Source organism: Hylaeus anthracinus, unplaced genomic scaffold (assembly GCF_026225885.1).
Source record: "Hylaeus anthracinus isolate JK02 unplaced genomic scaffold, UHH_iyHylAnth1.0_haploid 11989, whole genome shotgun sequence".
Classification (NCBI taxonomy): domain Eukaryota; kingdom Metazoa; phylum Arthropoda; class Insecta; order Hymenoptera; family Colletidae; genus Hylaeus; species Hylaeus anthracinus.
This window is the reverse complement of record NW_026534337.1, coordinates 2,736,412-2,750,498: the sequence shown is the minus strand read 5'-3', so window position 1 is coordinate 2,750,498 and position 14,087 is coordinate 2,736,412. Positions and strand designations below refer to the sequence as shown.

The following is a 14,087-nucleotide window of genomic DNA, read 5'->3' as shown; positions in this document are numbered from 1 at the left end:
GATTTGTGCAATGTTATTGAAAATTCTTATCGGCTAAAAAATATGTCAAAAGAAGAGAAACTTTTTGTCGCAGGAAAGGCAAATGAGACAAAAATAAAAATGCTTTGACGAATATATTTAAATTTAAATTATTTTGCAATGGAAATGGACGGCGTAATTCGACAAAGTATGACTGTATTATTTATGATTACATTCTTCTATATACATATACATGTGATAAAGCAATACTTAAATTATAATAATTATTAATGATATGGCAAGTGTGAAGCATTTATTAATATTTGTGAAATTGTACCATTTATATAGTTAATTGTTGCTATAATTCTTATTAGTACTATTGCAATAATATACATATTATAATTACTTTCTTTAATATGAGTTACTTTTAAAATCTGCGAATTGTTAACAATTTATATTGGTGCATTTCTTTGATAAAATAATACTGTGACAAGAGATTGATTTTTAAAATTAATCTTATATTAAATTTTAGCGTTTTGTATGTACATATCATGCATATATTTATTATGTCTCATTATACAGTATATTAGTATATTCCCTAATTTCTTACTTTTTAACATGATCTTTAAATGCTTAATTTAATTTTGTTAATAATCATTTATATTTCTAATTATATTCTATTCAATTTCTTGTAATACTATCGTTTTACATTTAATATTTCAACTAAATTATGTATATATTTCTAGTTTCAAATTTATTGGAAATTCTTTCGGTGGTTGAAACGCCAATACAATAATTTGATAATGTCAATGATTGAAAGTCTATAAAAAGAAAAGTACATTTAGCGTAAGTTACAAGTGAAGCAAAATAAGTTCGACACCTAATATGTTAAAAAACAACATCGTAAAGTCCTCGTTAGAAAATCTTTTACATTCCCTTATATTTATACTTATAAAATAGTATGTATGCATTCTTTATTGCTCGCCTTGATATTACATCTGAATTTCCACTCCTTGCTCCCCTTTACACTTCCTTTTTACAAATATTCTTCTTTCTTTTTCCTGTTCTCTATTACCTTTGGTTCTTTCGCTGAATTTATTTTAGCCTTAATATTAACGTTTTCATTTCACACATTTTTATTTATAACTATAAAATTGTATGTAAAAATGATAAAAGTAATTTTAATTAAACGTATATAAGAAATACGCTCGATATTCCTGTTTTTAAAGAATGCAGAGACAATAACGAATCTAGAACAGTTCATAAATCGGCGTCTACTCGCTCACGCGATTCCAATTTGTCCCGTTAGCGCAAAGTTGAGGAGTTCTTGGTCGATGCAATTAGTCGTCGTTCAAACTAGGAAGTCAGCAGTACGCTCGTTCACGAGATATATTTTTCCGGCAGAAATGACGGAATAGCTCTCGACCATTCGAAACGGTTCCCTTCGCCGCGGTGAACAATTTGTATCCCCGTTCCAAGGCCTCTAGTACTTGTTTAAAAATTCACTGTAATACTACCTCCGTTACTTTTAATTCTCGAAGTTTCGCCAGTGGCCAGCACTCCGGCGCGTTTCCAGATCCTAATTACCATTATAATTTCTAGTCCGCATCAACGATTCTTTCTTGTTCTCGCAGACACTTCGAGGCTGGGATGAAGTGCATCCAGACGTATACGCTCGACTGCTTGGATGAGAACCAAAGGGAGCGTTTCAACTCGCTGTACGCGGGCACCAACCAGGTGGTTATGGAGCTCTGTCACGACGGCCCTTTTCAGGACGGTAAGTTCCGCCGACGATCTATTCTTGCTTTTCCATTGCTCGACACGATTACACGGATTATTGTCAAAGGTTTCGTGCAAATTCTCTTGCGGCTTAAAGGGAAGACTGCTGGCTTGAAACGCTAAAAAGAGCCGCTTTTCAATGAATACTCGCATACTGTTGACAACAACAGCTTAAAACTTTGCACGTTTATTTATCCGTGGAATTAGCGAGCTATAGGGTGATCTCTTTGAAAAGTGTGTACCTAAAATATGTTGCAAACAGTACACGATGACGAGTATACTCGCCGAACACAGTGTACACGTTGCAATATAAACTAGGTATCGTAACTATAAAAGCGTTTGAAAATGTTCAGTTTTTATAATCACATGTCATTAAAGAAACTGTTTCATATTAAAATTGATGCTGGAAGATGTTCCACAGAAAAATATATAATTGCTATTGGCATGCAAAAGAACAATAAGAACACCGTTTTTACCACAGCAAAAAATTCAATGTTTGTTGGTTTTTTGGAATGAACGAAAACCAATGAAAGTTTAAATTTCATTTTGGGTATTATAGATCGGAGAATAACATGGTTATTTGGGTATAACGGAACGTTAATTAAGTTCGGTATACAGGATGCTAGGTTATTGTACAAAAAGGAATTGAAAGTTTACAATAGAATTTTTTGGTGCGGGGTTCCCTTTTCATCAAAGTAGATTTTTTAACGAAAGAATGATTTATTCGAAAAAATGAAGATTTTTCCTGCAGGAGTGCGATTAAGTACAACTTGGTTAACGTGTCTGCCTATTGCTCGACATTACTACTTGTATTGAAGTTGGTCGATATTGATGGTGATGTCATATTACTTATATTACTTATTTGCCGTCAATATTAAGTTACATAATCGTGATGCAGTTTTCCAAATATGTTAAAAAAAAAAAAAATTCTCCAGGTACGCATAAAATTGAAATACAACGTGTGGCAAATATGTATGTCTATTGCTTGCCATTTTCAGTTAATTTCTGTGAACCTCAGAGAAAGAAAAATGTGTATGTAGTTCGTGTAGATTAGAGTGTAGTTCGAGACATTTTTCTTACATACGTAAGAAATTTCAATAGAATATTTTTAATATAAAAATAATCAATTTCAAGTAAATGATGTTTATTATCATAATAATAAATGTATTCAATAAAACAGTAGCCATAGAGGCAAGGTTTCAACCTATGTTTAAAATATATTATTAGTCTTGTAAAAATACATAGTGATATAGAATGTACAGACAATAATTTACAAGTAGGAGAACACGAAAACAAAAATTACATATTTATTAGATACTAATAAGCAGTACGAAACAAAATTCCACTTGTTTAAAGATCTGTGTGAAACTGACGGCTCACTTTGTGGAAGCTCTTAAATAATTAAGAGTTCTGACTACGTTTTCAATAATTGTATGTTTCTCCTCAATTAAATTAGGGCTTCTTAAATTATGGATCGCGACCCCAAATGCGGCCGTGTAGCGAAATTTTGGGATCGTGAGACTTTAATGTAAAGTATCTAATATTCTCTTTTATTTATGTTATTGCAAAAAATGCAGTTTTGATGAAAAATAGGGTGTATGATTTTTGTAACTATAATAAATAAAAGTAAAATATTTGGGTAACAAAATAAAATCTACCAGAAAAATTTCACTTTCAGAAAACGAGTTGAAACGTTTATCGAATACAAGAAATTCTGACAAAACTAAAAGACTTATGGGTTATTTTTTCGAATAAGTAATTCTTTTTTTTTTAATGTATTGCTGGACATAAAGTATTTCAATACGAATGCTTTCTGTACAAATTGGAGCGAAGCCTGCACAGTCGAAGATAAGGGATAAGCTTTTAAAGCGTTTAGAAAGTTGTAATCTGAGATTGTATGAGCGGTGGGTTCGAAGAGTAAAGCAATTTACGCTTAACTAAACTTTAGAGCGAGATTCGTGAGCGTTCGAAGTAACTGACGATGTACCTGAAACAAACTGGACAGCACGTTCCAAGTGCCATTCCTCAGATTTTGAGTGTTGAAACGAACAGTTTAGTTTGTCTCTCTACGTTCAAAGCGTTGTAATGAATTTGATTGGTTAGAAGCTGGTAATTGACTATTCTTAGTTGTGAATCTGGATATCTCAATCTCGTGTTCTGGATTCTAGTTATTGTGTATGACGAACAGTCTTTCGTTTAACAAGCAAACGTTTGACGTCGATTCGAATATAAAAATTCCTACAGTTTTGAAAACGCAGATTTTGAAAGAAAATATTGCTTTCAATTGCATGTACGATTATTCTATAGGGATTGGATGTTTAACATACAAAGCGTTTATTAAAATAAAAATAAACGTTTGTACATTCAACTTTGATCTTGAAAGTAATGAGTTTTATTCCAAATCATAATAAATGTTTTGATAATAATCGATAATAATATATTAGTCAAATAAGTAAATTCGAATATGTCTTCTGTTTTGTAAAGTTTAACGAATTCGGAATGTAGAACTGATTTCTCTTCAGAAATTTTATGTTTAACTTTGTTGTATTCTGCGATATCGAGATTAAGTTATGGCAATAATTAGTTTGGTGGCATTGGTTTACTTTTGTGTTATGACATTGGTAATTTTGTTACAAGTAATTGTAAATACACCGACTATACACTACGTGTTCTATATCCAAGTGTACTATTTATAAGGAATAATTAACTTCTTCATTTTCCTAATGATATCAAATAATCTTCATTAGTACGATTTTCATCACATACTGCAATATATTTGGCGTTAATTCATTCATTTTTTATTTCGTTATACATTCCTTTTTAAATTCCGTAAACATTATTCTTACTTTTAACATACAAAGTGAGCTGTCAGCTTCACACAGACTTCTATGTTTGCACTTTTTTCCTAAAATTTTGCTAAATTACATCAACTTGGTTCGATATTCTTCGCAGTTCCCTCGATTGGTACTGAAAGGGTTAAACATATGCTACACATCAACGAGCAGTTAAAGCCGAATATTGGAACTGGGCGAGTGAACCTTTTATTACATTTATTCTCATCGCAGTTTCGTTTGTTTAGTTCGCCCCAAGTGCTTCTCGTCTTGATTGCGATTCAAACGGATTGCAGACAGTTCTCTTGTTGCACCAAAACCTTTTCGTAGTAGTAGAGACGTCTCTGTCCAAATATCCGAATTTTCTGTCACGGTATAAAATCGTTTCAGCCACGATTAATTTAATTCCTTGGCGAATGTTTGCAGTTCTCCGGGACTTGGAAGCTTCCTGAATCGATTTGGATTCAGGGACGAAATCTCGAGTGTGTTAGAACACTTTATCGAGCCGAATGCCCCATGGTTGATCTCATTGTCAGTTCGTTGACCCACCGATATCTCCAAATCTGTTCATCTTTAGAGATCGTTGAACGAGTAATTCGGTCGGTAGAATTAATTAATTATACAGAGTGCTTAATTTTAATTCACGTACGTCGTATGGACATGTTTCGAGGAATACGTTAATTTGAAATTTGAATGAGAGGTTGAAAGTGTCGTGGGAATTAACCATCGAGGGATTGCTTACCCTTTCATTTATTTACGAGATTCTATAGTTTATTTACTTGAGGAATAAGATTATATGTGATCGATAGACATTATATGGCCAAGTTCCGTTTCTGCTCTATTTTTTTGATTTCTTAGAAATTCTTTCAAAATTTGTCCATTCAGTTATTTGTAATATAGATTTGTTAATTTGTCAATTTGTAATATTGATTCTGTCTGATTTCGTGTGTGTAAAATATAAAAGAAAATAATACAAAAAGTAGTTTATAGTTGTGAATGTACTCTTAGTTTTTTTTCAAACACTCTTATTCCTGTAATTGTTACTATTTACCACAAAGAAACTTTTGAACTTCATTTTCATGGTTAAAATTTGTTTTTGTACTTGTTCTCAATTAAAATGTACCACCTGCCATTTATTTATGGAAATTGGTTTACAGAGTTATCTTTACTTCGGAAACTGAGAATATTATTATTTCAACTATTTATTTTGAAATTAACTGTGGAACTTAAAAATAAATATGTATCAAGTATTTATTGCGTTTGAAATTAGTTTTAATTACGATTCTATAGGAATTTAACGGAGCTTGTAAATTTTGTTACAAAATCGAAACCTAAGTCTATGATTCGTTTTGGATAAGCTCACTTTTTATTCGTTAAGGTATCTTGAATATTTAACTATTACGAATGTTTAAATTGAACCCTGCATATATTTGCCTCATAAAGAGTCTTGCCAGTTTCTACAAGCGCAATCGAAAAACGAAGGTTAACGATATGACCACGTTGTCCTCTATACCATTCAGACATGAATAGCACAAATGTTTCCGTTGGTTGTCATTCAAATGTGTGTAACGCTATATTTTTCCTTTCATGCCATGGTATTCATACATGGTATTCATACATACACTATGGAGTATAACTTATATTATAGCATCATTTATATTTTGAAATTTTTCAGTCTTTTCAGTGGAAATGAAAAAAGTTCGATCATATTAGCTGACAGGATATGATAAATAATGCGTTTAATTAATTAATCTTTTCAAAGCTGGTTTTATATACGACACGAGACAATCGAAATAGTGTTTTTCAATTGTTCTATAACTATAGCGCAAATATAAATAAACGAATTTTGTTAGGTTTAAAGTTGCGACACGCGTGGATAAATTCTCTAATTTTTATTTAAGTACAGTGAAACATTATATGACACATTAAAAAATGGCTCGTGGTACATTTCTCTTAGCGCTGAGGAGGAAAGTGTAATTTTAGCATAAGTGTCAACATTCGAGGAATGCCTCTAGACTTGGAAGATTCACAATATTGTAATAAACTTCTCGAGGCGATCCAAGGAAAAAACTAAGTCCTTATGTTGAACGAACAATTATAAAAGGTGCCAACAACTTGTTTGGAGTATCTCTTAACCCTTTGCACTCGAGGCCTTTTTTCTGATATCTACCAGCGACTCGAGATGTTTCTTGACATTCTATTGCTATGAGTTCTAAGCTATCGAGATTTTGGAATAAGGTCACATTTACCTCGCCGAAAATCATTTTATTGATACGTCGAGCTCCGAAGAAATTGAATCTACAAACTTTGGGTATTGTAGATTTGCTCCGTAAAACGTAATGGTGACTGAGAATCACCTCTCGAGTGCAAAGGGTTAACTCTCATATCTGTGAGGACTTGCTAGCTTCCCCAAAGCTCGGGTACCCAAATCGCTGAACCCATACTGTAGCTGCGTACAAGCATGCTACAGCCCCTGAAGGCGAGTCCCTGTCGCAAGGTTTGAGGTCCGATCGTCTCTATTAGGACCGATGCGGTCTTTTTTAACAGACATATTCTCCGTATCCTTCTTCTCCAGAAAGAGAGAGGAAGATTGCAGCAAGGGAAGAGGAAATGTTGATCTTTTAGAGCAATCATTTTGGAATAGACTGTAACTACATATGTTATTCACGCATCGAAAGAAAAAGTCAATGTCACAGATATTCGAATGACCCGCCTATACAAGTAAAATATGTTGAGAGATTACGCGCCCGTCCACATCATTAGTATGAGTGTGACGTCTTTCAATTTTTGGAGGTTCTTCATTTCAAAGTATAATAATTTCGGAAAGAAGAAACTATTAGTTACCTTTTGCCATCTTAGATTAATCAAAGTACTCCTGGAATAAAGTAATAGCATATTACAATTCAAAAATACTACAATTCCTGCATTTAGTACAAAATTTGAAGAAACTTTTGTTGCTTCAAAAAAAATGGTTATAGATGCGACAGTACTTTTAGTTCCATTCAAAGGCAGATATTTTTGGAACATGTTCGTCAAATTTGGTGTAGATTGCTTCATTATTTCCAGATATTTCTTCAAAACCGACTAAAAGAATGTTGTTTCGAAACAAAAAGCTTCGAAATTTTACATTCATTTCATAACATATTATGACCGATATTTTATAACTTCTAGTTAATCAACTATTCCAGGGCCGTAAAATAAACCATCTATTTTCTCGTACAGGTCCCTAATATTTAAATCATCCAGTCTTTTAACGGTTTTAGCTTCTTTTGAATTCTTGGAGTGTCGGTATTCCGCTCTTTTTCTCGCGGATGGTATTTCTCTTTTGCAGATAACACCTCACTTTTAAGCCAAGTTTTCTGAAATTATCGTTTAGTTTTGAGTGCTGCGTGTGACTACATTATCGCTGTATGTATGTCTGTAATTTCGAGAGTGCCGAATACATTATTGACTCTAATGGCCAGTGAATTTAGCCTGTGCAGATTATACACGGTTTGTAGATGTAGATGCATCGATGAAATTCCCTGTAATAATGAGGCAGAGTACCCCCCATATTCCGTAGGGTTCCAATCTGATAACGTTCATCGTCCACACAAGTTTAATCTTGGCCAATTTTACTCAAATTGGTCACACTTTATGAAATTTTGTATTTTCGTTCCGCCTCGTTTCCCAATTTTCTCGTCGCAACTTCATCGTGAATCCCCCGCACCCTGGAGAACTGAATAATGCATCCTTGCGCGTGACGTTCATTTATTTGCTCAATTACACGCAGCCTTGCCCGAATCCTGCAATGTTTGCGGGAATATTCATTCGTGTATTCAAGACTAATTTCTGCTCCCATCATTGTATAATATGTTAATGCAAAGCTTCGCGTTTTGGAGCATCATTGTATTATTACACGATAAATCGAGCATTTTCCATAAGCTTCGGATTGAAGGTGTGGAATACTTTTTACCGTATTTATTGATTGTATATATTTTTCATTAATTTAATTGAATTACATATACGATGAAATTACGTGGAAAGTTTTTGAAAATAATACTTACATATGATTCTTTTACTTTTATTTCTTTTTTGGATGAACTTTGATAGGAGGAAATCCTCTTGTGCAAAGAAAGTACAATTTTATCGTTTCTATTTGGACATTCATTTTCATAAATTTTCTTGTCAATCTGTTCTTTTCAGTTGTTCTTTTCCTTTTCTTATTTCCCTTCGTAGATGTACAGCATATTTTTTATACGCTAACTGACTATATTACATGAACACAGTTTCTTTTGTTTCAATCTATGTTGATGGCTTTTTTTGACAAGTTTCGGAAGTAATTATATTTTTACATTAATTTGTAAATATACACTTATGAACATTGTAAATAATTACATTCTTTAACTATTATATGTATGTATACATTATATATTTTTTCGTCTTATTAGAAAAAATGCAATAATGATTAGTCAATATAGTGCTATAAAATTCAAAAATTGTCTTTGTACCTGTTTGGAAAGTATACAAATGGAACTCAGAGATATTCTATAAGTAATATAATATATTATTAAATTTCAATCAAATCATAATTCGAGCACATCTTGACAATAATTCGAAATAAATAGTATAGATTTATCTTAAAAATTGTCAACACTGTGATTTACCCACTTTACGTATGTTTGACTTGATATTTGATGTTCCTGGGAATTTTACGATTGTCAATCGTATTTGTACATGTTAATAACGACAGTTACTCGTTTTTTTCATTTCAACGTTTGATACACATGTTTAAACGAAGATATACAAGGAAACGCTGTCCTATTACACAAAGTGTTCTAAGTAATTGTTTCTCCACAACGCACCTGTTTTACTGTCTCGTGCTAGAAGTACTTTACAAAATTACGTTTTTATCGACTCACAGAATCTTCGTAAAACGAGGTGTTGCGATGTCGCAATCCTTAACACAGCATTCGTTCAAACAAATGCTTTAAAGCTATATGAAGGGTAGAGAATAGTTTCGTTGTTGTTCATTATAAAGATTAGTATGAAGGAGTTAATCCTATTTGAATGAAATGTTGGCAGAAAATAAACATATTTTTATTATTCGATTGTCTGTTGTCGTGGAATAAAATCTTTGTAATTATTTTTTCATTCATCTTTATAACTATGCTAAGCTTTAAACACAAATTCATAAAGATTAAAGAAAATGATAAACGAGTATCTGAAATATTTCAATTTTATTCTAGTAGTAAATTTGGTATAGACATGCCGGATCAAATGGCAAGAAAGTATAGCGTGAAATCGAAATTTCGTAAATGTCCTCTCCAGGTTTTCTTCGATACTTTTAGTTTAGAAAATATCGAGACAGCAATTTCTCGTTCGGTTAACCGAAGAATTTGCCGCCGAATTTCAAGGAGAGCAACAGAAAAAAGATTTCCTTCTGAAGAAAATTTGCCAAGTCAGATATTTTAAAAATAACACAAGTACGAAAATCTGTTTCAAATGCAAAAAATATGTAGTGTAAAATATAGCCTTTAGAATGCAATAATTTGCAAAAGAACTCCAACATCCAATTTTCAATCAACTTCAATTAAATGAAATAACACAATATAATTGAACTCTTTCCTTCTAGTAACTCAGTGAATCGTTTTACTCATTGCTCTTTTATGAGGCTTTATCCTATGTTAATGCTCTTTTTCTCTATTTTGTTTATATACTTCCTTATCTTCACTTACGTTTTTGCATTTTTAATTTGTTCGATTTCATCTCTTTCACTTTGTCTTCTCTTCACACAATTTCTTCGTAACTCAATCATTTTCGTTTCACGTTTCTAATAAAATGAAGATAACAGATTTCGTTTTGCCATTTTGTAAAAACTAGTTTCATTTGTTACTTAATCCACTACCAAATCAAATATCGTTGCACTTAACAATAAACAATATGACATTCTTTTAAAGCCAGTCGCGTTAGAAATAGGCATACACGAAACGTTTATAGGTTTAGTGTTAAACAGTTCTCGCGGGGTACGCAGTGTGTAATTCAGTCGAGTGGTCATCGAATCGTATCGGTCCGCGTGGCCGATCGATCAGTACCACTATCTCGAAATCGATTATGCGATTAGCGCCTCGTTAAGAGCAATACTGGAAACGCTAGTCGTAATGAGCACGATATCGATGCTCGAACGATCGAGCTTATTCGCCTTCGCAAATCGACCATGCGAGTTCAATCTTAATTTTTAAATTGCTGCGCATCGAGTCGAAACTACATACGCGGATATCGATAGTCGTTAGGGGAGCGAGAAGAACGTAAAACTGATTCCTGACGCACGTGGGTGTGGTTTTTCGCTTTCCTGCCAGTCAATATTGGTAATTGACTTGAGGAACGAGTAATCGATGTTATAATGTTTACTTACAGGGACTACGCAGTCGAATTTCTTCGATATAGTAAATTTTTAATATAAAAATAATCACTTTGAACTAAACGATGTTTACTATCACAATAATAAATGTATCCAATAAAACAGTAGCCAAAGAATCAAGGTTTAAACGTAGAGTATATTGTCAGTCTTGTAAAAATATATAGTAATATAAAATGTACAAATAATAATTTATTAATTAGATATTTATTAGATATTAATAAGCAGTGCGAAACGAAATTCCACTTGTTTAAAGGTCTGTGTGAAGCTGACAGCTCACTTTGTGAAATCTCGTAAATAATTAAGAGTTCTGACTTCATTTTCAATAGTTTTATAGTTCCTGATTGATTAAAGTAATAGTTCTATCAATTAGAACTGTTGGACCATTTTTAAACAATTTTGAGTGCAACAATTTGTGGTACATACACATATAAATGTGATCTGCTATTCGATTGCGAGTCAAGCAAAATCAGAAATCAATTTTAATAATACAGATTATGTAGACTACAAAGCTTACAAACATTCATTGTACAGGTTTCGCTGTAAACGCTGGAGGCTAGATTAGGATTTGGTAGACTGCCACAAGAAAACGTACAGAACTCTTTAATTCAGGAACTTGAATGAACCTCATTTGGACTGGAACTAATACTCATTAGACCTTGGCTGGAACGTGCTTTTGTATTTTGTATCAGAACTGCTCCAGACCTGAATAGAATTGGACATTAAGTTTCGTTACACTCTATACACATACATCCAATACATACTACAAATGTTAGCAAAGAAATGAGAGCACATATGATACGTGTGTTGTATAGCAGAGAGATAATTTTTGTAATCATCGATTTTGTATTTTCTGTTTGCAGAATTCTTGAAACACGCGCCATGCATGCAAAAGGTGCAGCCCACGTACGAACTCTGTTTCAAGAAATATCAGAAAATCACCCAGGACATCGAAAAACGAAATATCTCGACGAATTGGGACGGATCCCTCAAATCCCTCTGCTGGTGAGCGAAAATCAATATCCCCGAAGGGATTTTCTTTAACCTGTTGAGCAAGTAATTCCTTGATCGAAAACATTTTCTGTATTGAGTCTCAAGAAAAGTGTAATAACAGTACTTCTTTCAAATATTGCTCAATATTTTATTTAGATATTCGATGCAAATAAATATTATTCGAATGACTAATTCGAATTCGCTACAGTGGGTGTAGAATGTATTCGTATATCGATTAATTTCCCAAAAAACTTTTGTGTGAAATTGTAGTTTCTTAACTTCTTTTTTTGTAATCAATAATATTTTACATATTCTCGGAAGTCTCTAAATTGGTTATAGTCCAAGCAACATTTACTAGTTAATATAATTTGTGAAATTAACAAAAAAATGTGAAAAATGGGTAAAAGTATAGAAGTAATAAGTATTTGTACGATTCTTATGACAAACCATTTACAGCAGAGTTTGTAACGTAAACACATTAGTTTATCGCTCCGTACGAATTAGAAAACATCAAATTTCCAGTAAAGTACTTTTTAACAGTTGCGTGAATATTTATTGCTCCAACATTTCTATCGATTAATTATTTTTTTTCTTGTTAGTTTCGCAACTTACATAAATAGTTATTTTTTTTTTTTTTTTGATTTTATCTATTCTAGAGATTTCCGAGAATATGTAAAATGTCATTGTTTATAAAAAATAAGTTAATAAATTACAATTTTACACAATTTTTTTTTTGGAAATTGATCGGTGTACGAATACTTTCTACATCCACTGTACGTAATAATTTGTTGTCCGAGTAAGATGGCTGATCAAATAAATCGTTTTATCAATGAAAATATATTCGTGGATCAGAAGAAAACTGAATGTAGAAAATAATTTTAATTACTTAAAATAATACATGGTTACAGTACGACAGTTAAGATTTCTCTTATTTAATATCAAGTGGATCTTCCTCTTATTTATAATATGGGAACTCGGAGGTTTGCTCTTTCAATGGAAGCTATCAAGAACGTAACAATTTTTATTAATATAAATATTATAATATTATCATTATAGTACTTTACAAAATATTTTTTGTTCACTACACTATTGCGAATATTTTTGTTATACGAAAGTGGAGCAGAAAACATCATGACCCAAAATATTTATAATAAAGATAAACCTTGACACGAATAGAAGCACTAATTCGAATAATTATTTATCACGTTTATTCATTTTCTACTAGCTGAAGTTTCATTTACTCCTTTGCGTCGTCATTAATCACTCAAATACTAACTCGTTGCTCCAGTTTTATAATGGGGCGTTTTCGAGTATGAAAATAGTTCATCTTTCCTGCTTACCGGATTATATTGTTATCAGAGATTTGGATGAAAAATTGATAAATTTTAATTGTTGAAAGTTCTTCACGCAACTTGCGACTTGTTTTCTTCCTTTTCTCTTCCTCCTTCGAGGAAGAATCGTGATGAGACTTTCATCTTTGATACCGAGTTTCAAGACTTCACCATCCATCCACGTCTTGGTTAGAATTTTCTGACGCGCAAGACGAAAGTTAGGAATCTTACTCTCTACCTCTCATCCTTATGTCATCGGTATGCGGTCGCGAAAATCCAAGAATCTTCTCTATGTTACCGCGAAAGATGATTTTATTTACCGAAAACAATTCATATTTTTGATCTTTAAGCATTTATTTAAATGAATGTTTTCGAGGATCGTGCTCAGATTTTAATATTTAGACATAATAGTATTTAACACAAGTAATAGCAACGTTGACAGAAATAATAATTAAGTACATTATTCATCATAAAAAAAAGTTGAAACAATATTGAAACAACGTTCTTTGAATTTTTGTTTATGCTTGTTGCTTTAAATCTGTGAGGAACAAACTTCTTTTTAATATTTTGAAATTTACAATTAATCAGTTGCATATTGTGCAATTATTTACATTAATACTAAGATTCAATATTTTTATGACGGATAATGTATTTTAATTATATAAAATATATCTTCTAGCATGTTTATGGATAATAAGTTTCGACCATCTATATTCTATATAGTCTATTTAGAATATATAGTAGATATTGTGTGCGTGCGTGCGTGCGTGCGTGCGTGCGTGCGTGCGTGCGTGCGTG

At 32.3% G+C, this 14,087-nt stretch overlaps 2 protein-coding genes across 5 annotated transcripts in view; one reads left to right on the top strand and one right to left on the bottom strand.

The window, feature by feature from the left end:
* Positions 1-14,087, top strand: part of LOC128888074 (uncharacterized) — an 87,612-nt gene that overhangs the window by 62,506 nt on the left and 11,019 nt on the right. The window contains exons 3-4 of the mRNA XM_054144700.1: positions 1,593-1,735; positions 11,829-11,970. Coding sequence (XP_054000675.1) covers positions 1,593-1,735; positions 11,829-11,970 — 285 coding nt within the window. The remainder of the gene's footprint in view (positions 1-1,592; positions 1,736-11,828; positions 11,971-14,087) is intronic.
* The window catches only part of LOC128888103 (uncharacterized), a 51,191-nt gene that overhangs the window by 29,393 nt on the left and 7,711 nt on the right, over positions 1-14,087 (bottom strand). The window contains exon 4 of one of the 4 annotated variants that reach the window (XM_054144747.1): positions 11,131-11,670. The exons of 1 other annotated variant lie outside the window; for it this stretch is intronic. In XM_054144747.1, the coding sequence (XP_054000722.1) occupies positions 11,608-11,670 (63 nt within the window). In that variant the 3' untranslated portion in view covers positions 11,131-11,607. Of the gene's footprint in view, positions 1-11,130; positions 11,671-11,985; positions 13,579-14,087 lie in introns of those variants that run through there. 2 more of the 4 variants (XM_054144749.1, XM_054144745.1) reach the window with 2 other exon arrangements.